Source organism: Bactrocera dorsalis, chromosome 6, assembly GCF_023373825.1.
Source record: "Bactrocera dorsalis isolate Fly_Bdor chromosome 6, ASM2337382v1, whole genome shotgun sequence".
Lineage (NCBI taxonomy): Eukaryota > Metazoa > Arthropoda > Insecta > Diptera > Tephritidae > Bactrocera > Bactrocera dorsalis.
In genome coordinates this window covers 38,951,865-38,976,969 of record NC_064308.1, presented here as the reverse complement: position 1 = coordinate 38,976,969, position 25,105 = coordinate 38,951,865, and the positions used below count along the sequence as shown (strand labels likewise).

At 39.2% G+C, this 25,105-nt stretch overlaps 3 protein-coding genes across 8 annotated transcripts in view; 2 read left to right on the top strand and 1 right to left on the bottom strand.

The window, feature by feature from the left end:
• Positions 1 to 25,105, top strand: part of LOC125779407 (uncharacterized) — a 194,543-nt gene that overhangs the window by 11,666 nt on the left and 157,772 nt on the right. The window lies entirely within an intron of this gene.
• Positions 9,120 to 19,288, bottom strand: LOC125779457 (uncharacterized). The gene is made up of 2 exons (XM_049460817.1): positions 19,199 to 19,288; positions 9,120 to 10,191 (listed from the first exon to the last, which is right to left on the bottom strand). The coding sequence occupies exon 2, from the start codon at positions 10,170 to 10,172 to the stop codon at positions 9,447 to 9,449; it is 726 nt and encodes a 241-aa protein (XP_049316774.1). The 5' UTR covers positions 10,173 to 10,191; positions 19,199 to 19,288; the 3' UTR covers positions 9,120 to 9,446.
• The window catches only part of LOC105224185 (protein BCL9 homolog), a 23,044-nt gene continuing 14,905 nt past the window's right edge, over positions 16,967 to 25,105 (top strand). Inside the window, exon 1 of one of the 6 annotated variants that reach the window (XM_049460089.1) lies at positions 16,967 to 17,093. The gene's annotated coding sequence lies outside the window, so the exon portion shown is untranslated. Of the gene's footprint in view, positions 17,499 to 24,737; positions 25,076 to 25,105 lie in introns of those variants that run through there. The other 5 variants (XM_049460087.1, XM_049460085.1, XM_049460086.1 and 2 more) reach the window with 5 other exon arrangements.

Genomic DNA, 25,105 nt, shown 5'->3' with positions numbered 1-25,105 from the left:
TATAAGGAAAACCATGATTTTCTTACAAGATGTTTACTGACACTGTAAAGTGCCAATTTATAGTAATTACATATTGCGTATTATTTGCACAATTGACTCTCCGCAACATAATTGCTATTTGCAAAGACACAAAAATTAATTAATTTACAAAAATGGAACTGAATAATCGCAAAGAGCAAAACATTGCCATACAGTCGTAAAAAATATCATTTAACAGAAAATAAAGTCTGAGAGGCTTATTTTATGCGGCAGAGTAGCGTTAAGCGTACGATCAAATTTGCCGTTTTTCTAGTTTTAGTTTTCGTTTAGGGGGTGTTTTAACACCAAAACATCAAAATCGGTATTAGATATTAAAAAAGAAAATCTTGACAAATTCTGGACACATCTTCAAGCGGCATATAACGCAATCGTAGAATCTGATGACGCAGATCTACCAGAAAATTTTGAATCCTCGGCTTACGCAAACTACGAAAATTGCTTAGACCAATATGAAGAGACAAAAACTATGATCAACTAAAACTAATCAAATCAATTGCACCTACTCCACAACCGAGAGTAGAGCTGCCACAAAGACAAGTCCAAGAGGCAAGTTCAGGCATTCACCTTAAAGTGCCAGTATGCGATAGAGATATATGTCATGGTGGTTATGAACAGTGGCCGTCCTTCCGGGACATGTTTACAGCTGTGTACATAAGCCATCCTAAATTATCACAAGCGCAGAAATTGTATCACCACAGGTACAAAACCAAAGGTCAAGCAGGCGTAATAGTCAAACAGTTCGCTCTCAATGACCAAAATTTCAATTTTGCTTCTAAAGCTCTAAAAGTACGTTACGAAAATGAGAGAATATTGGTCGACAAACAAGTGACGATATAAATGAATTTACCAACATTTCAGAAAGAAACAAGTGAGGAATTCATAAAGCTTCAAGCTTACTTTTGTGGGAGCAATCGCTCTCATCGCGAAGAAAGTGCCCAACGTGGCAGCAAATGAATGAATTTCTTACTACCCAATATGAAATTGCAGAAAGGGTAGATAAAAAACTAGTCAGAACGAAAAATGTTCAAAATGATCTCAATAGAAGCAATAGACCCTAAGCAAGTAGCAACAATAATTTAAATCGAAGCTTTTTTAAGAATCAATCGTTCACTTCCGAACAATATAAACAAACGTCATGCGAATTGTGTAGAGGAGGTCACAAACTAAATTTCAAAAAAATGAATGTTAGCGATCGAAACAATTTCGTAAGAACGAAAAAATTATGTACCAACTGTTTGTCACATGCGCATACGCTTAAAGATTGCGAAAGCAAATTTAATTGCGTTTACTGCCATAAAAGACATCATTCAATGTTACATATAACCAATTTTTCCATCTCACCTCCAAACAGCGCAAACGTAAAAAGAGCAACAGGATTAGTTGCAACAACAAATTCTGAAAACTGCCAAGAAGCACCATGCTGCTCAAAGGCGTTAAAAACCCAAACGCTACATAGCGAAAACAATAGTAGAGTACTACTACCTACAGCAGTCGTCTCCATCGAACACCGAGGAGAGCTGTTTAAACTCAGGGCCTTAATAGACCAAGGATCACAACGATCATTTATAGCGTTTAGGGCACAAAACAGGCTACAGTTACCAACAAAACTGGTCAATTTTGAAATCACGGGAATGGGCGGAAGAGTTGTTCAAAACTCAAATAAAATCTGCCCCATTACCCTCTTTTCCTCCAAAGCGGATAACCGTATACAAGCAGAAGCTATTGTCTTACCGCAATTAACCAATATGCTACCAAGCTATCATATAAACAGCAAGCATTGGCAAAAGGTTTCACACCTAAAGCTAGCAGTCCCAAACTGCAACACCCCCGCTCAAATAGATCTTCTATTAGGCAGCGATCTCATATCACAGATAATACTCGAATGTATTGGGAAAATCACAAGTACACTTCTGGCGCAAAATACCATTTTCGGATGGGTCCTAAGTGGAGAAGTTGCGGAACCAGTCACAACATTGACAACTCAGGTTGAGGAAGATTCAAACGAGTACCTCAATTAACAATTGAAAAAGTTTTGGGAACAGAAGAACTCCCCCCCATATCAGTCACAACCCCTGAAGATCAGTATTGTGAGGACTTTTTCAAAGCCACAACTACTATATCAGAAAACGGTCGGTACGTCGTACGACTACCACTTAAGCAACAATTTCCTAACACACTCGCCTTAGGTCACTCTCGCACCTCTGCAATACAGCAGTTTCTAAGTATGGAAAGAAGCTTACCTAAAAAAGGTGAACTCAAATCTGAATATAATAGTGTGTTAGAACAATACTCCAACCAGATTTAATGCTTCTGATATTTAATTGGCGTATATTCCAATACGTATTCAATGGGGTCGTTGAAAAAATATATCGGCAGATAGTCGTACATATAGACGACAAAGATTTTCAACGTATTATGTTCCGAAGATCCCCCCACCAGTCCTTTACGCGACTTCAAATTAAAAACAGTTACATATGGCGTTAACTGTGCACCATATTTAGTCATTCGAACACTTCACGAATTGGCAGTCAACACAAAGTCAGAGTTTCCTCAGGCAACTGAAGTGTTGAAAACTCAAACGTATGTAGACGATATTCTGTCTGGAAGTCACACTCTTCCACAAGCATACGAGGCCTTATCACAGGCAATAAAAGCCCTCAAATCGGTAGGGTTTCCATTAAAAAAGATTACAGCAAATCACCCAAATAAAAAAAAGGAAAAAATATATAAAAAAAAGGAAAGTACCACAAAACCCCTAGGCATCCAATGGAATGCGATATCGGACCAGTTCTCATACACGACAGAGTCCATATACGCATTATTAGCCATAACCAAAAAACATATTTTACCCTCGGTGGCAAAACTTTTCGACCCCGCAGGATGGCTTTCGCCAATTATGGTCCAAGCGCAAATCATAATACTAGAATTATGGCTAGATGGAACCGACTAAGACGAACAAGTGAAACCTCTTCGCTTGGAAAAATGGTCCCAGTTGGCCAACAATCTGAATGATATTCCTCAGATACAAATTCCGCGATGAGTAAATTACTCTCCCGATCACAAAGTCGAATTGCATAGCTTCTGTGACGCCTCTGAAAAGGCATACTGCGCTACTCTCTATGTGCGCACGCAAAGTGACACCACGACCACAAGCCACTTATTAATAGCAAAAGCAAAGGTGGCACTTTTAAAAACCATAAGTCTCCCACGACTTGAGTTATGTCGCGCACTACTACCTTCCAAATTCCATGGTGCAAATGCATTTAAACATGACAAAATGCAAACTATATATGTGGTCTGGTTCCGAAATTGTACTAGCCTGGTTGGAAAAGTCCCCACATGCATGGAAGATGTATATTTCTAATCTAACGTCTCAAATACTTGACCTAGTGGGATCAGCCACTTGGCGTCACGTGGCCAGTGCTGACAATTCTACCGATCTAGGTACAAGAGGGTGCAAGCCACTGCACCTTGCCACCACCACCCTCTGGTGGAATGGCCCCCCTGGTTGATAGAATCCCCTGATTCTTGGCCACAATTCCCCAGGCGGAACATTATCACCACAGAAGGTCGAAAAATCGCCACCTTTCACACATTATTGGATGATACCGACATCCTTGAACGATTTTCATCGTTTCCAAGAGCTCCCAGAGTAGTTGCTTATATGTTCGAATTTATAGAACAACTCAAAGGCAAAGTCAAGGGATCACATAATTTCCCATGCAACACAGTGACGCACGAAGGCTATGTGGCTGACTTTGCAGTACATCTTGAGCTATGTAGTAATCTGACGACGGAGGCTTTTCTCGCTGCATTTGCTCGCTTCGTTGCTCGACGTGGCTACCCATTTAAAATCATGAGCGATAATGACAAAACATTCATTGGAGCTCACTGCGCCACAGAGAAGCATATTGTGGATTTTTTAAAACAAGTGTCACCCATACAAAAGTACGCCCCTCAAGGTATCAATTGGCAATTTATACCCCCAAGCGCTTCTCATATGGGCGGTTTATGAGAATCAACTGTAAAAAGCTTCAAATGCTGGGCGCATAGACACGCTACATTATGGCTCCGACGGTCACATACGAGTCGTTTATCTCCGGAACACAAACCAAACTGCTCGTAAAGCTGTGCTTTTTACCAAGCATCGACGACCGCCAATTCGAAAACCGAAAAAACCAAACCGATAATATCGCGATATAATAAACATAACACTAAAACGAGAAATACGCCAATAAGAAGCGTCCAATTTAACACACCGTATCAAATAACAAAGAACATTAACAAAAATTGTCGATCAATAAGACATATCGTGGCACGATCACCAACTCTGCTTATCTGATAGAAATTTATAATCAACAATCTTCTCTATACAGATTAACATGGATGTAGATACGCCAGTCGCTAACCCGACGGCACCCGACCACCACGGGCCACATCGAGGACTTCGGAGACCCTTCAGATAAGGTGCCCCATATGTCAACGCCCACATCGTCTGCACCATTGTGGAATATTTAGGTGTATGCGACCTTTGCAACGGTAGCAAGTTGCCCAGGCACACGGGCATTGCCTCAACTGCCTGTCGCACACTCAAGCGACTCCCGAGTGTGAGTAACGGGGGCTGTGCCAAATGTGTCACGGGCCGCATCACACGCTCCTGCATCGCAGCTCGTCACGCGAAGTGAACCACCCAACCATTGCGGTCGCGTACCCCGACTTCCACCCGCTGATCGCGTCATACACCAGTGGAGTGGAACCTCGTTGCGACGGCGACAGACTGGACCACCTCCTCGTCTATCTACGGGTCTGAGCAGCGTTGGGGCAACGCTGCAACAGCTGCAGTGCCTTCTAGGCTAAACAATCGCCTAGAGGGGGCCGGGGTGGCTAAATGAGCACCTGACCCCCCTCTTAATACAACACAACTACACCCCACACATACACACCATACTCAACGCATCATCTTTTCATCCCACACTACACACCAACTCATCGCATCATCATCTACACCACACCTTTCACTTCACACCCGAGGACACCAAACAAATCCACAAAAGGGACCGGCGAACGGTGCCCAGGTCTCTTTTGTTCTTTATCCGTGCGCATACACGCATCACACATAAATGTTATACTTTCGCTTCAATTCTCAAGAAAGGTGAGTGTCGGTAATCTTTTAGATATTAAACATGTCGAAGCTTTTAACAATACTTTTTTCTGCGAATGTATTTCTTGAAAAAAACACTTCATATTTTCAAACCATAATAATTGAAGCATAACTTTTATATACCAACAACCTGACCCCGCAGCCGTTGTCCTGCGTGAAATTATATATTTTGAAATGAAAAGAAAGTTAAATTTATCATTTAATTTTTTTTTAATGTTACGCAGCTTGATAAACAAAATTTTTTGGTTTATGTTCCGATGTACAGAAAAGATGGTTTTCCAACTCGTGAGCACGCCACGTGTGTCTGACCGTGTGAAAAACATAGCACTTCCAAATTCATGCCACACACTATGCGACTTTCCTTGTGTCCTATTGATTGTCATCTTAAATGCAATTTTCACTGGAAACGGAACACGTTTGAGCTGAAATATCAAATCGTTAGAACTCAAAGGATACCTTGGAATCAGGCATTCTGCCCCCTTGTATTCGATAGCACAGATTGCGGAACATAATAACGACAGATCCAACTTTGAGACGCAATTGATGCGGTGGCATACCAAGCCAAAGAATTTAGAAATTCCACTGGTTAATTCACGGAGTCGTCTTCATTGACAAGACGATCGATCGATTTTTATGAGCGCAAGTCTCCCGGAATTTGATTTTGAATCTCCCAGTTTAAGTCAACAACATCGGTATTTTTGGCAGCTATCGCAGTATAGTAACTACTACGAATATTCGTGATGACTTTATCTTTCGTGAATTGATAAACGGCAGATGGAGTTGATATTAAACCACCAGAAGTATCAACCGGAATTTACCCATTTGCCTTGTCTTCCATTTTCCAATTTTTAGCGAAGACGATGTAAAATGTCTTCGGCAATGTCATTTTTGTTCGTGTCCCATAATTAACGCGGATTTGAAGGCTAATATGTCGAAATGATTATCGTGCGAACATGAAGTTTCATTCCAGTGATTAACATGTTCCAGCAATTGTAATTGCTGGCTTACTTCTCCAAAACTTGCACACACCGTACCATTCACACTGAATGTTTAATAGCATACATTAATCAATAGCAACCGAAGGTAACTTAATTTTTTTTCCTCTCTCGACGAAGAAACCCCAAACTCTATAAGTCACTCGAAATTTCCGTCCTGCTATATGGTGCAGAGGCTTGAACGATGACAACAACCGATGAGTTGACGTTACGAGTTTTCGATAGAAAAGTTCTGCGACAGATTTGCGGCCCTTTGCTCGTTGGCCACGGCGAAAATCGCATTCGATGGAACGATGAGCTGTATGAGATATTTGACGACATTGACATAGTTTAGCGAAATAAAAAACAGCGGCTACGCTGGCTAGGTCTTGTTGTCCGAATGGACGAAAACACTCCAGCTCTGGAAGTACTCGCCGCTGTATCCGCCGGGGAAAGCAGTGGAAGAGGAAGACCTCTACTCCGTTGGAAGGACCAAGTGGAGAAGGCTCGGCTATAACCGCGTAAGCGAGGTCTACGCCAATTAAGAAGAAGAAGAACCGAAGGTGGAAACAATCCTCGTTTTTCGGGTGGATTGTGTAAATTCTTCCTAATGTATTAGTTAAGAACACTTCTGGCTGTCAATCTACTGGTTGGCCTTGCTTTCTGTGTAAATATTTCTTCGACGATGCCTTCTATGTATAATATCAAGGCATTTCCGAATAGAGCAAGTTCTCGCAAACGGTTTACTGACGAATGTATTCTCTGGGTTGAAATTGACTCTTTGGTCATTCTCCAAATGAGCTGCGAGACGCTCAACAGTCGGAAAACGTTCATGAATTGCAAAAGTAAATATCTTACAAAGCAACTTACAACAAACTGCAATACTCAACATTGATATGAGTATTCAATGTGAATTAGACAATAATGGAGAATATAGTATGATCCGTGTGTTGTTAGCTTCGATATTCACTATTCTAAATTGAATGCTGAATGTCCTGCCATTGTTATCTGGCGACCGACGCCGATAGAGTGGATATCCATCATTTCTAGTTTGTGTTTCCGAAAGAAAAGCTCGTGGATAGTGTTTGGTGCATTTATTGTCAGACATATCAACCGAAGTGGGATTGTGGTGTCCGCAAGGCCCATGAACCATATTGGTTTTCATCACTTCGTATAATACTGAGTCTTTCCCTGCATCAGGAATTTCAGCAGAAATGATTTTATCAATTTGATCTGCTGTAACCACCATCCAAAACGGAATGTGTGCGTGCGACAAACCTCTCCTTTGCCACTCAACAGAGTACATCTAGCATATAACAGCACCACATATACGTTGCTTCAAGATAAAGTCCATCAAACATCGAAACTTTTGTTTGAAAAGTCGTGCTGTGACGATCGCTTGTTGATTGACCGCGATCCATAATTCCGCACGTATGTCACCGCATCTTGGGAGTACTTCCTGCCTTGTCTTGCATTGGGCTGCCATACGTTGGTGGCAAAAAGAACGCCGACCGATATTAGCGCGACTTCTTTGCAATTGTGAAACACACAGAAAATTTCATCAAGATTGGTGCAGCCGTTCTCTTAGCGTTACCAAAAAAAGGAAAAAGAAAAGGGCTGTTTTTAGGGATTTTCCGGTAATTATTCGAAATTTCCTTGCCGTAAAAACCATCCTTGAATCTGAACGAACATTTGGAAAAAATAATTGACCAAATTGGTGCAGGCATTGTTGAGTTATGCGCTTAGCAACACATTTTGTGATTCATTTTTATATATAAGACTAGCTGACCCCGCAGTTTTCCTGCGTGAAATTATGTGTTTTGAAATGAAAAGAAAGTTAATTTTATCATTTTTTTTTCAATGTAACGCAGCTTGATAAACAACATTTTTTTGTTCCTGTTCCGGTTCGTAAATGTACAGAGAAGATAGATTTCCAACTCGTGAGCACGTCACGTATGGCCGTTTGGCCATTTCCAAATTTATGCCACACATTTCTAGCGACTATCCTTGTGTACTGTTGATTGTCATCTCAAATTCAATTTTCACTGGAAACGTAATCCATTTGAACTGAATGGCAAATCGATAGAACTCAAAAGAATTCGTAGAATTAAGCATTCTGCCTTAAAGGCTAGCCAGTGAAAAACGCTACTCCCTTCCTTCCTTATCGGCAAAATGTGTGCACAGTCAAAAACGTGGTAAAAACGCAGAAATCAGCCATCTTTGCTCTGTTTTCATTTGAACAATGTTGCCATTGCCCAAAGAATTTAGAAATTCTACTGGATAATTCACGGCGTCGTCTTCATTGTCAAGACGATCGATCGATTTGTATGAGCGCAAGTCACCCAAGAGTTTGAATTGAATCTTCCAGTTTAAGTTATCAACATCGGTATTTTTGGAAGCTATCATATCGTGCACTCAAGAAATCGTAGTTACGATAATTTGGCCAATGTTCGGACAAACATTCGTGATGAATTCATCTTTCGTGAATCGTTAAAAGGTAGATGGAATTGATTTCAACCCCGGGAAGTATCAACCGGAATTGATCCATTTCCAATTTTTAGCGAAGACGATGTAAAATGTCTTCGGCAATGTCATTTTTGTTCGTATCCCATAATAGACGCAGATTTGAAGGCTGATATGTCGAAATTTGATCGCGAAAAGTGTGCGACATTCATCTGCATTCCAGTGATTATCATTTTCCAGCAAATGGCTTGATTCTCGAAAAGTTGCACACACCGTATCATTAACAGTACGCAACGACTCAAATGAAGTTGAACCGCGTACATTTAGCAATGGCAACCGGAGGTAGAAACAATCGTCGTGAAAAATCTCAAGCGTTTTTGAGATGCGAAAAAATCTTTACTGGGAATGCGCGAATAATTTAAAGCCGAATTGCCTGTAACGAAAAGAGAATATTCCGATAAAGAAAACACGTCCGTTCGCTTTCTAGGTTTTTAATACAATAATTCATTTGTTCCTTTCTTGGAATTGCTTAGCCTAAATCTTAAAACTAACGGCTTAAGCTAGTGGTAATGTAAATACAAGGGGTAAGTAATTATCTTTCGTTAAATATTGTAGAAGATGAATTAAGGTAAGTAATAAATGAAGGTAATATAAATGTATTATTAAGGTAAGTATGCTATTTTGTACAATTCAATATTTATAATTTCAATTTCATTTTTCATTATAATAATTTAATATTTCATTTTCTTATATTTAGTTTTAGAGTTACAAAGATGTCGCTTGGCGCAACACCGGCCGCCTTGACAGGATCAGGATCCTTCAATATCCATGGGCAGTAATGCGAGTTTATGTATGGGGCGCTTAATTGTGCCCGCCTTCGTTGTTACGTCTGCGACTCGCACCTTGCCGTCTTGCCCTTCGACGGTTGCGACGACTCGTCCTGTTACCCACTGCTGCGGTGGTGTGTTGTCTTCGTGTACGAGGACGAGGTCGCCGGGCTGCAGATTCCGTTTCGGGTGTAACCATTTGGTGCGCTCCTGAAGACCCGTCAGGTATGTTTTGGACCACTGTCGCCAAAACTGTTGCTTGAGACAGCAAACAAGTTGCCATCTCTCGCAACAATGAATTGGGTCCATTGCTACCTGTGCTGGTGGGAGTGATCGCAGGGAGCACCCTATTAAGAGATGCGCTGGAGTTAACGCTTCGCCGTCGTTGGGGTCCTGGTTCAGAGGTGTTAGGGGTCGAGAATTGAGAATTGCCTCCACTTCGGCCAACAGTGTTGATAGCTCCTCTACTGTGAGGAGCACGTTGCCGATTGCGCGAACGATGAGATGTTTGGCGGACTTCACCGCGGCCTCCCATAATCCGCCGAAGTGCGGCGCCCGCGGTGGTATAAAGGTGAAGCTGAACCCTTCTTCTGCGGCGAATACCTTCAGTTCCGTTGCCTGGGCCAGAAACGCCTCTGTCAGCTCGCGCAGCCTGCGATCGGCGCCGACGAAGTTGGTTGCGTTGTCGCTGAAAATCTTCTGGGGCATCCATCGGCGACCAATGAACCTTTTTAGGGCGAAAATAAATGAATTAGTTGACAAGTCTGAAACTAATTCTAAGTGAACTGCTTTGGAAGTAAAGCAAACGAAAACTGCAATATATGTTTTTACGGGTGGTCGACCGCGTATTTTTAAAGTTGTGTATATCGGACCACAAAAATCTACGCCACATATAAGAAAGGGTCGTAGTGCTCGAAGTCTTTCGACTGGCAAATTTCCCATTATTTGGTTTTGCAACTTCGGCTTGTAATGAAAACAATGTATACAGTTTCTTACGGTTCTACTGCAAGCTTCTCGCGCATTAATTAGCCATATGCGTTCTCGAAGAAGCGTAACCAACGCTTTAGCCCCAGCGTGGTGATTTCGAATATGCAGGAACCGTAAGCACGTTATAACGAAGTGCGAACTTTTATTTAATAAAAGCGGAAATTTGGCATCGTATGGGAGAGGTGCATTTAATAAGCGACCTCCTACTCGGATTAATTTGAATGACAGCGACATATCCGAGTACTCATGCAAAAACGTTTTGAGTTTTTGCAAGTTTGCGGGTAGGGTGGTGCCTTTATGCAATTTTTGAATAACATCCGAAAATTCTGAATGTTGGACCACCTGTGCAATTTTTAGAAAGCTTAAGTTTGGCTCTTCTGAAGTCAGATCTTGGCCCCTGGAGGATTTTGGTGGTCGTCTGATCCATCGTAATATATATGCGACCACACGAAGCAATTTTTTATGAGAAGAGAATTTTTCAATAAGGTCCAATATTGAGTTTTTCTCAGCAGTCGAAATTAATGTAAATGTATTTTTCTTTTTCTCTAATGCTTCGTCTTCTGGTGAGAGCTGGAAGTGGTTATTAATCGGCCATAATGCAGGGTCTTCTAGGAGGAACTGTGGACCGCCAAACCATATCGAATTATTCAATTCATCCACGTTACAACCCCGAGACACTTGATCCGCAGGATTTTGTTTCGTTGGCACATGTCGCCATTGTACTTTGTCAGTCAACTCTTGGATTTCGGACACTCTGTTTGCGACGAAGGTTTGCAGTGAAGTTGGATGTGTTTTAATCCAATGTAAAACGATTTCGGAGTCTGTCCAAAATGTAATATTTTCGAAATGTCGACTCAACATAGGCGCTACTCTTGACCATAATTTCGAAAGAAGATGTGCTGCCGAGAGCTCAAGACGCGGAAGAGATTTGGTCTTCAGCGGAGCCACTCTAGACTTTGCAGTAAGCAGTATGCATTTAATACCACTAGCAGATTTGCTTCGTATGTATATGCAACATCCGTATGCCCTTATTGAGGCGTCGGAGAAGCCATGTATTTGGCAGATGGCACTCGACTCAACGTTTACGTAACGGGGAATGCTTATCGATGAGAGCTGCATTAGGTTGGCTTTAAAGTTCTGCCAGCTAGTGTCAAAGCGCAATGGAATCGACTCATCCCAATCTAGTTTTTGGATCCAAAGCTCTTGCAATAAGATTTTTGCTTTGGTAACTAGTGGGGCTAGTAATCCAAGAGGATCAAAAAGGCGAGCAGAAACTGACAATATGTTTCGTTTAGTGGCTCGCAGATCATTAAAATTGTCATCTAAAACAAATCGAAACAAATCCTCTTTCGGCAACCAATGGATTCCTAACGTTTTAGTGGAACTTTTGTCATTGAAGCTTAATGACTTTTCAGTGCAATCACTGTCGAAAAATTTAGGGTGGTTCGAAAACCACTTCGTTAAGGTGAATCCTGTCGAGTTTAATATTTTAATTACCTCACTTCTCAAAAGATCTAGAGACTCAAAATTTTCGGACCCTGTTAATAAATCATCAACATAAAAGTCTCTTTTGATGGCCAATGAACCGAGTGGGTATTTCATTGTATTGGCATCACTGAGCATTTGCAAACACCGTGTTGCGAGAAATGGAGCAGGCGCAGTGCCGTATGTTACGGTGTTAAGACGAAAAATTTGAATTTGCTCAGAAGGATGCTCTCTCCACACAATAAGCTGACAATTTCTGTCTTCTTCATGCATAATTATTTGACGGTACATTTTAGTAATGTCCGCTGTTAATGCATACTTATGTAAGCGAAAACGAAGAAGAGTTGAGTATAACTCTTCTTGGATGGGTGGACCTAGTATCAAAAGTTCATACAACGCTATTTGAGTTGAAGATCGACTCGAAGCATCAAATACAACATGTAATTTGGTTGTTGTGCTCTCGGGCCTTAAAACGCATTGATGCGGAATGAAGTAGTGTGGCTCACTCGGGATCTTATTGTTCGTTGGGCTCATGTGACCCAATGCTCTATATTCATTCATAAAGTCCAGATACATTTTGCGAAGTTCTGGATCTTTTAATGTCCTTCTCTCCAGGGCCTGAAACCGCCGAACTGCGGTTTCATATGAGTGACCGAGTAACTTACGGTCAGCTTTAAAGGGCATTCTGACTTGAAGCCGTCCTGAAGGCAATACTTGAGTAGTATTAACGAAAAAATTTCCACACTGTTGTTGCTCTGGTGTGAATTTGATGCCATTTGATTCTGAAGGTAATTCTTCCAGAGCCCAAAATTTTTGGACTACTGAATCGATTGACGTTAAGTCTTCTTCAGCTTGGCATAGTGTGCTATATAATCTGGGAGGAGAACTTATATTACTGGCGTATTTGCCAGACACAATCCATCCTAAAAGGGTTTTCTGAAGTGTTGGTTGGTCAGGACCATTTTTAATTTGGCCAACAGCTAAAAGGTCGAAAAATGTTTCAGCACCCAAAAGGATATCCACTTTTTTAGATTTGTGGAACTCGGGATCCGCCAATTCAATATTGTGCGGAATTTTCCAGCCACTAACATTGATGTTATGGTCTGGATGATTTGCCGAAATGCATCGCTTTACCCAGAATTCCGCCGAAAATTCAAAATTATTTAACCGCGACTTGACAAACGCGCTTAGTTTTGACCCCACTTTTGTATTGGAATTGCCAATTCCTATTACACTTAATGTTTTATGCTGACGTCGAATCCGCAACTTTTGTGCCAAGTCCTCCGTCATAAAGTTGACCTGGGAGCCTGAGTCCAGCAAGGCTCTCGCAGGCAGGTAATCTCCGCAGCTAGTCCTCACTAGAATTACTGCTGTTGCCAACATGACCCGATCCGGCATACTGGCTGTATGCATGGCATGTGTGGTTGATGGTTGCGGATGAGGTACAGCGGGGAAGGACACTGGATACTGGTGCAACAGCGAGTGATGGGATCAATTGCATATGCGGCAACGATCCGCTCTGCATTTGGAAACCGTGTGACCCTTACGCAAACAATTTATGCATAAGGGCACCGATTTCACGAACTCGAACCTCTGCTGCACCGGAAGCGCCTTGAAGGTGGGGCAGGCAGTCAAATGGTGATCCCTCGATTTGCACTGTTGGCAAAGAGGCTGCCTCGTATTTGCAGCAACCAGCGCCGATTTGGTCCTGTCCATATGTTGTTGTTTCCCATGATGCGCATTGCTTGTAGGTATGGGCTTCGTCCTAGAGTGTGATGCTCCTTCCGCTGATAGTTGCTGGTATCTCCTATTTAGGGTGGCTTCACAGTCCTTCCACAGTGGCAGTTTGTCATAGTCAAGCGCTTCTTCCCATTTGGATCGGGTGGCAGGGTCAACCTTTGTCATTACAATGTGTATGATTATTGCGTTCGTTATTTGTTTTTCATCGCCCAGCGATAGCAATGAATCATATACCGCTGACCATAAATATAGTCTGTATTTCGCCATATTTAAGTGGGTCTGCACCATTGAAGCTAGCTTTGCTAGTAGCAGAGCGCCACAGAGTTCAAGTCGTGGTAGACTTATCGTTTTTAAATTTGGCGTTTTGTAATAGTGGATAATGCGGATATGGACTCAGTCGTGTATGAAAACTGGTCCGATATCGCATTCCATTGGATGCCTAGTGTTTTTGTTGTACTCTCCTTTTCAAATATAAGGAAATTAGTATCCAACAAATAGTCTTTAGGAATATTTTTTAAAATATTTGGGCGATTGGCTGCAATCTTTTTTAAAGGAAACCCTGCGGTATTGAGGGCATTTATTACTTGTGATAAGGTCTCGTATGCTTGTGGAAGACTGTGGCTTCCATAAAGGATATCGTCTACATACGTTTGCGTTTTTAAGACTTGTGTTGCCAGTGGAAACTCTGGCTTTGTGTCTTCTGCCAGTTCGTGTAGTGTACGAATAGCTAGATATGGGGCACAGTTTACGCCAAAGGTAACTGTTTTCAATTTAAAGTCGCGTAGTGGACTATTGGCAGATTTTCGGAAAATAATCCGCTGAAAATCTTGATCATCTTTATGTACCAGTATTTGTCGATACATCTTTTCGACATCCCCATTGAATACGCATTTGTATATACGCCAGTTCAATATGAGGAGCATTAGATCTGGTTGGAGTGTAGGTCCCGTAAATAGAATGTCATTTAGGGAATTCCCCGAGCTAGTGGTTCTTGAGGCATTGAAGACAACTCTGACTTTTGTTGTTTTTTTTTTTCAGGCTTTACTACTGCATGATGTGGCAAGTAGAAAGATTAATATTTGCATCTTATGATTTTTTCACATGGGCTTACTTCCTCCATGTGGTCTAAATGGAGGTATTCTTCTAAGACACCATCATAATCTTGTTTGAGCTCACTGTTTCTAAGTAAGTTTTTTTCCATACTTAAAAACTGCTGTATTGCAGAGGTGCGAGAGTGACCTAAGGCGAGTGTGTCTGGAAATTGTTGTTTTAGTGGTAGTCGTACGACATACCGACCATTATCTGACCGAGTAGTTGTGGCTTTGTAAAAGACCAATAACCGCTATGTTGCTTCCTTTGGTGACGTACTTACAAACGTATTTTATCGATTACACCAAACTGCAATACTCAACATTGACATGAGTTTAGAATGTGAATTAGACAATAATGGTGAATATAGTACGATCCATGTGTTGTCAACTTCGATATTCACTCTTCTAAATTGGATGCTGAATGTTCTGCCATTGTCGTCTGGTGAGCAACGCCGATAGAGTTGATATCCATCATTTCTAGTTTGTGTTTCCGAAAGAAACGCACGGGGATACTGTTTAGTGTATTTATTGTGAGACATACAAACCGAAGTAGGATTGTGGTGTCCGTAAGGTCCATGAACCTTATTGGTTTTTATCACTTCGTATAATACTGGAGTTTTGCAACTCAACAGAATACATCTAGCATCTAACAGCACCATATATACGTTGCTTCAAGATAATGTCCATCGAAGCTGTTGCTTGAAAAGTCTTGCTGTGACACCATGACGATCGCTTGCTAATTGACCGCGATCCATAACACCGCACGTATGGCATCGCATTCTGGGAGTACTCGTTCATGTGCCTTGGGCTGCTAATGTATGTTGATGCCTAAAAGAACGCCGACCGATATTAGCGCGACTTCTTCTTGGCATCGTAACAAATTTCAATTTGTAATTGCTCACTTTATGTGCAACACACATAACATTTTCACTGAATAATTTTCAAAAATTTTTGAAGCAAACGCCAAATTTGAACGATTTAAATAATTGAAAATCAAAACAAAAAAATTGAATAAAAAATTTGTATGGAAAAAATTAACTTTTTGGAATTGTCCAATTTTCCGACTTTTCCTCACAAAAAGCATGCAGGTTTTTTTATTCCTAAACCTTCGCCGATTCACATAGAACATTCTGTTGAAAATTTCATCAATATTGCTTTAGCCGTTCTCTTAGCGTTACTAACGAACAAACATTCATTCGTTTGTATGAGAAAAAGAAAAAGGGCTGTTTTTAGGGGGTTTCCGGCAATTATTCGAATTTTTTTCTCCGCAGAAACCATCCCTGAACCTCAACGAACATTTAAAAAAAGAATTATTAAATTTGGTTCAGTCGTATGAAAGTTATGAGCGTACATACATTTTGGCGATTCATTTTTATTTATATAGATTATAAGAATAAATTTAATATTTGCAATTATATTTGGATTTGCCTGTATAGGTTTATTAAATTTAATACTTCGCTCATCTGACAATCCATTTGGTATAATTGTTATGCAAATTTATAATATTTAACTGAATAAAAATTTTTTGGAAAAATATTGAATTGTTTTGAAAATGTACTTAATATTTCGTACTTAATTATTATAATTTAATACAAACGTCTTAATACTCGTGCTACAAAATTTAAAATTACCGAAATGAAAATGCGGGCGGTACATACATATGTAAATGAGCTGTAAAAATCCGAAATTTTCATAGAATTGAAAACTGATCTGTCACACTGATGAAATGACAGTTCATTGCATGCAATATATGGCATACTAATTTGTACTCCAATATGGAGTCTCCGCAAGCAATACTTACAGAGATACAGTTAGTATACAATAAAGTTTTTCCTCTTGAGTTGCTGCGTTATTTTTAACGCGGCTCCAAATGTGTTAATTGCTGTAAACGAACCTGACGTTATTTTACAAATAAAAGCATAAAATAACTCTGTTATATCATTTGTAATAACAATTGATACTTTAAAACAAAAACATTTACACATATTTATTAATTTTTGCCGTAAAAAATTTCGCTTTGAACAAAATATTAAAATTCCATTGAAGTGAAAGGTATTGGTATGGCAACAACGAAATTGTGACCATTGTGTACATACCGGCCATTGTTAAGTCGCTGCCTTCTGACAAATGTTCATGTAGAAGGAATCACGACGCCATTTACAGTTCACTGTCGTGCTGCCATGTCGTGTCGCTATCTATGTGTTCAGCACATTAAAAACAACGATTTCAGAAAGTTGAGTAAATTCGATATATTTTTCCGCGTATAGGTGCATAAAGCCAGAAGAAATTATTTTTCGTATCTACCAGAATTTTGTGATGGTTCTTGGTAAAAATACGGAACAATAATTATAATAACCTCAGAAAACGAGAATTTTGAGGACTTGAATTATTTACTTAATATAATTTATAAAGCTTTTATTTCTGCGAGTATTTTCTAAAAATTGACTAACATGTATGTAGACACCAAAACATTTTCTCTGTAATTTTCTGAGATGTGACAGTTCGAAGGCAAGTGTAGATTTCTTTTGGAGCAAAAAGCGGAATCAGTGCACCAAAATCATTTCCGTACTGTACTTGAGTTTTTTTCAGTGTCGACGGGAATATGAATATAAAACGAAACAAATTAATTGTGCTTGGTATTTGGGCGTATTTAAGTGCTTGTTTCGTTTACGGAGACTGACTTCAAAAAGTGATTACCTGATATAAATACTATAGTAACCTGTTTTCCTGAGTTTGTTTGATAATAATTAATTTTCTTAAATTGAAGATAAAATATTTGGCAGGGATTTAAAATAACATCCCCATATTTCGGGGTTAAAATGGGAGTGTATGGATAGAGGAGGTCCTCCAGATAAAGAAAATATACATATGTATATATACTTATATGTAAAGGTCGGCTTTAGTATACCATTCCACGATTTCAGGGTTAAAAGTGGTATGGTATGCAAATATCTCTAAAACTATAAGTCAGCGGCAACTATATATATACATTTTCGTGATCTGGAGAACGTCACCTTTCCAGTGATACCCATTTCATCGCCGAAATCCGGGGATGCTATTCTAAATTTTACCCAAATTAAACTATAAACATTTAAAAACATCCACATTTTTCACTTTTTGTAGTTTTTTTTTTACATAAGAAATCTTTATTTTAAAAATTACTTTTTACACTCGTAGTGAGCATCATTTATGTGCTAACAATTATAAGGAAATGGAGCGTTGCCATATGATAAAAAGCAAATATGAGCAATTCGCTGAATTTCTCTATTTTGATATAATTCCTCTTTCTTTATTTAGCAATCTTAGTTCTAATAAAAACAAGTGTGTCTATAAATTATATTACAGATTAAAATGAGTATAAACAATCTTTCCATGCATATGGTTTTTTTCGTATTCAAATTTAATAAACAACTAAAATAAAAAAAAATAAAACAAAACTAGGTAATATTATATAATAATATTACGTAATAAAATAATAAAATGCTAAAGTTACCCAGGGTATTGGCTCGATCAGGATTATCTTTTTAAAGGAGTACTACGCGAAAGTACTTCAGTCAGCCTGGGTATGGCTCGACCAGTGTAATTTTTTTTAGAGCGCGGCCGAAGGCCGCCAACGCAGAAAGAAGTACTACGCGAAAGTACTTCGGTCGCCCCGGGTATTCGCTCGACCAGGGTTGTTTTTTTAGAGCGCGGCCGAAGGCCGCCAACGCAGAAAGGAGTACTACGCGAAAGTACTTCAGTCACCCCAATATGATATAAATTTTACAATCTTATTATATATTTTTACTTATTTGTCTTTATTGAACATAAATCACATATCACACGTATACATATGTATGCATATGGGAAAAGTTTTCACAACTCAATATTATAACTTCAAAAATGTTTGAAAGTTCTTTTTATTATAATTAATATAGAAAAAAGAATCACGCTAAGAAACAAACAAAGAAATATCGTTAAGAATCCTACAAATTTTGTGTTTAAGATGTGGCAACGCTTGTTTTCCTCATAATTGTAAACAATCTAACCTTTGCAGCGATGAGGTGATAAGTGATTTTTAAATTAATAAATTTAGGAAAAATATTACAAAATAAAAGTGAAATGTGAACTTATTTCAATGTTTAAAGTGTATATGTGACAAATGTACATTTTTCACTTGGTATATTTAAATATACATTTTAAACATTGAAATAAGTTCACATTTCACTTTTATTTTGTAATATTTTACCTAAATTTATTAATTTGAAAATCATCAAGTAATAAATATAATATATATATATATATATATATTCTTAATCTGGAGCATCAGCCGTATCTAACCAGTCCACTTTTAACCCTGAAATCGTGGGATGGTATACTAAAGTTTCCCCCGTGTTTCTCCGATTAATAAAGAGTTTTACACTTATATTTTTAACTTCTATATCCACTAACACTTCACTAATTAGTTGGTACACATTTATTTTATAGTATAAAGTGCAAAAATAGTTTTAGTTTAAGATTTAACTTATTGTTCAATTCTATTTATTTAACAACAACTGAAGGGTTGCAGTCTGTCAAATAATTAGTGCTACCTTATCGACATCTTTTTTAAATGAACCAAAAGAAATGAAGAAAATAGATTATACTAGAAAAAAAAAGGATTTTTGCAGTTGTCTATCGCAAAAAATCTGTTTATTACCTGCCAATGGGGAGTGTCAAGTTTTTTCGTGTAAACTCCTTTTTGGGTTGGCGGCCTTCGGCCGGTCGGTCCAACACCGGGGTTTATCAAACTTTTTTCGCTTTAAATTCTTTTTTTTTTTTTAATTTTCCTTTCCATTGTATTTTTGTGAGTTTGATCAAATATATTAGTATGGTAAAAATATTGAATGAAGACTATTTTTGCACTATAGAATGTATAATAAATGTATACGAACGAATTAGTGAAGTGTTAGGGAACATAAAAATTAAAAATATAAGTGTAAAATTAACTTTAAATCGAAAATAAACCTAGTTCAAATAGTGGTAATTTTCAACTTTAAACGCAAATTTCTCGAAAACTTCCTGCCATAACTATATATATTCTTGATCTGGAGAACCTCCTCTATCCGACCATACCCATTTTATTACCGAAATCGTGGGTTGGTATTCTAAAGCCGACCCAATCTTTTTATTACCCGCCATTGGGGAGTGTCAAGTTTTTTTGGCGTTAAAATAATTTTACGTTGTCGGCCTTCGATTTAGCCATGTCTGTTTGTCCGTCTATATATGTATATACTTACTAGTCCCTCAGTTTTTAAGATATCGTTTTTTTTTTTTATCCACGTCATTTTATTTTCAAGAAGCTGCTTTTTGTCGGAACTGCCTATATCGGATCACTATAATATATAGCTGCCATACAAACTGAACGATCGGAATTAAGTTCTTGAATGGAAAACATTCACATTTGACAATGTATCTTCACAAAAGTTGGTACAGATTATTTTCTAAGATAATAATGTAATATTCGAAGAACTTTTTCAGATCAGCTTACTATAGCATATAGCTGCTAAACAAACTGATCGATCGGAATCTAGTGGTGGTATGGAAAACTTGCATTTGACAAGATATATTCACGAAATTTGGTATAGTTATTGTTCATAGAAATAATGTAATATCGAAAGAAATTGTTCCCATCGGCTCACGATAGCATATAGCTGTCATACAAATCGAACGATCGGAATCAAGGGCTTGTATGGGAAACTTTCACATTTGACGTGATATCTTCACGAAATTTGACATGGATTACGGCTTATGTAATAATATAATCTCCGAAAAAAATTTTTCAGATCTGATTACTACGAGGGCTGCTATATATATTTCTGGCCTAATAATGAAAATAGGAATATTTATCAACGAAAATGGTTTTATTGTTTTTCAAATTATTCTCCAACAAGATTTATACACTTTTGCATGCGCTCAAACCAATTTTCGAAGCACTTTTTGAATGCTTCAACAGCATTTTCTGGCGACGAAAATCGTTGACCACGCATTATTTTCTTGATGTGTGGGAATAAAAAGAAGTCATTGGGTGCCAAGTCAGGGCTGTACGGCGGATGACCCATAAATTCGACGTTTTGGCCGGGCAAAAAGGCGCTGGTTTGAGCCGATGTGTGAAAGCTCGCATTGTCATGGTGCACAATGATTCGTCTTCTCTTGTTCGTTTTTCGAATTTCTCCGAAGACTTCAGGCAAACAAATGGTGGTGTACCACTCAGAATTGACCGTCTTACGTTGCTCAAGCGGAACAGTCGCCACATGACCAGTTTTGCCGAAGAAACAGGCGACCATTTGCTTCGAAGTGCTTCTTCCACGAACAACTTTCGTTGGATTTGGCTCGTCTTGGAAGACCTACACGGTCGATTGCTGTTTTGTTTCAGGCTCATACGCATAGATCCACGATTCGTCACATGTGACGATCTTATAAATGTCTTTTGAAGCACCGCGATCGTATTTTTTCAGCATTTCTTTACACAAATCCACACGAGCCTTTTTTTGAGCGATTGTCAAATTGTGCGGGATCCAACGAGAACAAACCTTTTTTACGGCCAGGTGTTCATGCAATATCCAATGTATGCTGGTGGGAGAAATGCATAGGCATGCCTCTATCTGAAGGTATGTTACATGACGGTCTTGCATTATCAGTTCACGTATGGCATCGATGTTTTCTGGCACAACGGCTGTTTTTGGACGACCTTCACGGAATTCGTCTTTGAGCGATCTTCGGCCACGGTTGAATTCGTTGTATCAGCTTTTCACAGTGCTATAGGATGGTGCTTCATAGCCATACAAAGATTTTAGTTCATATCGTGATAGTCCACGTTGAAAGTTGTGAAAAATGATCGCACGAAAATGTTCACGAGTTAATTCCATTTTTTGGCTGAGATGAATTTTTTAATTCCCTGTAAATAAAACAACTCACGATTAAATGACAAAACGATCTGAGTGATGTTATGCTAAAAAATGTCAAACTTTCCAATGGAAATGTCAGATTGCACCTGGCAACATTTAGTGTTGCCTAGGCCAGAAATATATATAGCAGCCCTCGTATACCATATAAATTCCAACGACAGCCGGTTCTACTCACCGGAATTGACCCAGAATTTATCCGGCCAAGGGCTGTTTTGTCGGCGATCTAGCCCAACCTTCATCCCGCTCCAATCTTCAGCAACCCCTGGTTCCTCGCACAGTCTGTTCCGTGTGTCAGACCGTCATACGTCGGAACGTCACATCGGCTGGTGTCACTCCCGGCGTATTCTGGCCTGCGCATCACGTGTGAGTGGAGTGAGTCGTACGTTGCCCAATACTGCAGGAGCCTGCCCCCACAACACACCACAGTAGCGTCGCAAATCAACACCACAGTGCGACAACCGCCCCTGCGGGTTGTACAGCTGCAACAAACACCACCTACACGCCACTCCCTCACCAGGATCACCGACGGACATCCGCGAACCCGCATTCTTCAATTCAACTGCAGCGGACTCCAGAGCAAGATCGAGGAGATAGTTGCACTTAATAAACCAAGCTAAACAGCCGCTCAGATTTTTTGAGTTGTGCCGGTTTCAACGTTTTACGTAAAGATCGCGAGCGAGATAATGGTGGTGGCCTAGCCTTCATATTGCACAACACCGTGCAGTATCATCTAATCGATGAAGACATCGACCGCAGGGATACTATCCCCGAATGTCAGAGTATAGCTATCCAGTCAGGTGATGTCGAGCTCGAAAGACTTAATATATACAATACATCCCCCCAGTTACATGTTGCCCTACCCGAATATAGGTGCGCTACTTCGTGGTGAAAACCGTTTGGTACTAGGCGACTTTAACGCGCAGCACGATCTTTGGCATTCCTGCCTGTCAAATGACCGTAGGGGGATGGAGCTGGCGGAACAGATTGACGGTTCGACATTCTGCACAATGAATGATGAAGCCCCCACCAGAGTTATGGGCACTTGTAATAGCTCGCCTGATATTACCATTGCTAGCGGTGGTCTGATAAATAGCGTAACCTGGCGGCCTATGCTTACTCCGCATCAGACCATCTGCCCATAATTATCTCGATCGAGGAGCCTCCTGATTTTGTTTCTGCGTACAACCGCACCTTCATTAACTTTAACAAAGCTAATTGGGTCGGCTTCACAGAATTTACTGAGAGCACCTTCAACGCTCTACCTATTTCTACGGACATATGCTTTGGCGAATGTCAATTCCGCAAGGTGATCACAAAAGCTACCGCTTGCTTCATCCCGGCTGAAGGAATGACCGTAGTGAGTCAATTTTTACGTAAGTTTCATCGTCCATTATAACACACTTAACAGAACCTTTTAGCAAACGTTCGTACAACTTCTATAGCTTCGTTTTCCCTATTTTTATTTGTCGTTGATTTTTTCTGGCAATCTTTTGTTTTTTAAAAGTTTCATTGAACTTTATTATAATATTTTTGACACCATTTACACTGACTTTAAAACGTTTTATTTGCTTTCTGTATGAAAGGCTGCAGTAATTTTGCACCATTTGCCTACGCACGTGCTCTTTGATTCGAGGCATCGCGAAATTTTTTTAAAAATTACGGAGGAAGAAAAGACAATAGAAGCAGAACTGATCGAACTTTCTAACGGTACTTAGCAACAATGTTATCAAACGGCTACTTGTTGAGAAATATTGAATTGGAAGTTTGCAGTTTCTTTTCGGTACAGTTCTTAATAATAAAGATGATAAATAGAAAATTTTTTGATTCCTTTTTTCACTACACAACATGTGGCACCACTAATATTTGTCATAAATGTAAAGTCAGAAATCTTTTGCAACAGTAGGTGCTCTAAATAGTTTTTAAAGTATAATTATTTTCTTAATAATGCACAGAAGAACCGTAATATTGCCAAAATTCTAAAAATCTACTATAGTTCCACAACTTAGGCAAGACTCTTTGTTTTGTTATTAAAGGGTTTAGGGTAGTCAGAGGCACGAAAAGTAAGAATTTTCAGAATTTTTTTTTGCTATTAAATCGTGTTATTTTACAAAAGTAGTAATATGGCATTGTTATACAATAGAATGTGTTGACTTGAAGTCACCAAAGCTTAAAAAAAAAAATATTTCCACAGTTATAGGTGTTTGTGTTGACCCAGTTCCAAAAAAAGGTACTTGCGGTGACAACCATAAGTCCTTGGAGATTCATCTAAAATCAATCGGACAAAAAAAAAATTAGTTTTATAAATAAATAAAACAGTTTTGAGAAAAATGCGTTTCACACTAGCGCTTTGAATAACTCAAAAACTAATTATCGAATCAGCGTGAAATCAACGTGAAATTTTCAGAGAATAGTTTTTAAGATATTACACTTAACAAAAATGCAAAAAAAGTTATTTTTCGAAAATTCTAACTCGTTTTTTGTCATAAAATAAAAACGATGTTACAGTTTTGCTCTCGAGGTAATATTATAACATAATATTATATAAAATCGTAAAATTAATATTTGGTCAAAAACCTTAGCTTTTTTTTAAAGTGTTCAATCGGTGGGACATACTTTTGTATGTTTCGGTACAAAATCGGTGGGTATTGCGTTCGAAACTTCTTGATTAGAGTACTTTGCCAGTTGAACTTTGACATGACTCCAAAATTTTTTTAACTGGATTCATATCCGGTGATTGTGGGGGCCATAAAAAGAGCGAAAAATTTGTAAAACGTCAAAAGTCAGCCCGTTTTGTACAAGGCGAGCCATGTGTTGCGGGTCATTGTTTTGCTTAAAGGTAACTTTTTCAGCAGGAAGACCCAAATCTTCGATGAATGGCGGCAAATTTTGTTGTGTTGTTATAAAATGTTCACTTTGGTGTAGTACCGCTAATGTCGATCAGATTGATAACGATTTAGTTTTGTCTCATAAGACCATCAAAATAAAAAGTAAAGTAAATAATTTTATAATAAAATAGATTGTTTTACACTTACTATCTTCTTCAGTCCAATGCTCATGTCTTGTAACAAAACCGCGCCGCAGCCGTACATGTCTTTTTGGGTTTTTTTCTTTTCTAATGCTTTAATACTAATTTTTTAATGAACTGAGGGCCGTCCTCTCATGTTGTTCATATGTCGGTTCTGCGACAGGGAGCCTGAAACCTCGGAGCACTTGCTGATCGACTGCACAGCAGTCTGCAGACGCAGGGCTAAGGCCCTTGGAATGCTGTTTCCGGATAGGGATGTTAATGCGATGGGGCTAAGCGAGTCAATGTGAGTTAGGAGAGGGCACAATAGACCAAAGGTCGCGGTGTAATCCTCAACAACTTCGTTCATTCATTCAGGTAAACATTAAAACAATCAAAATCTCTGAA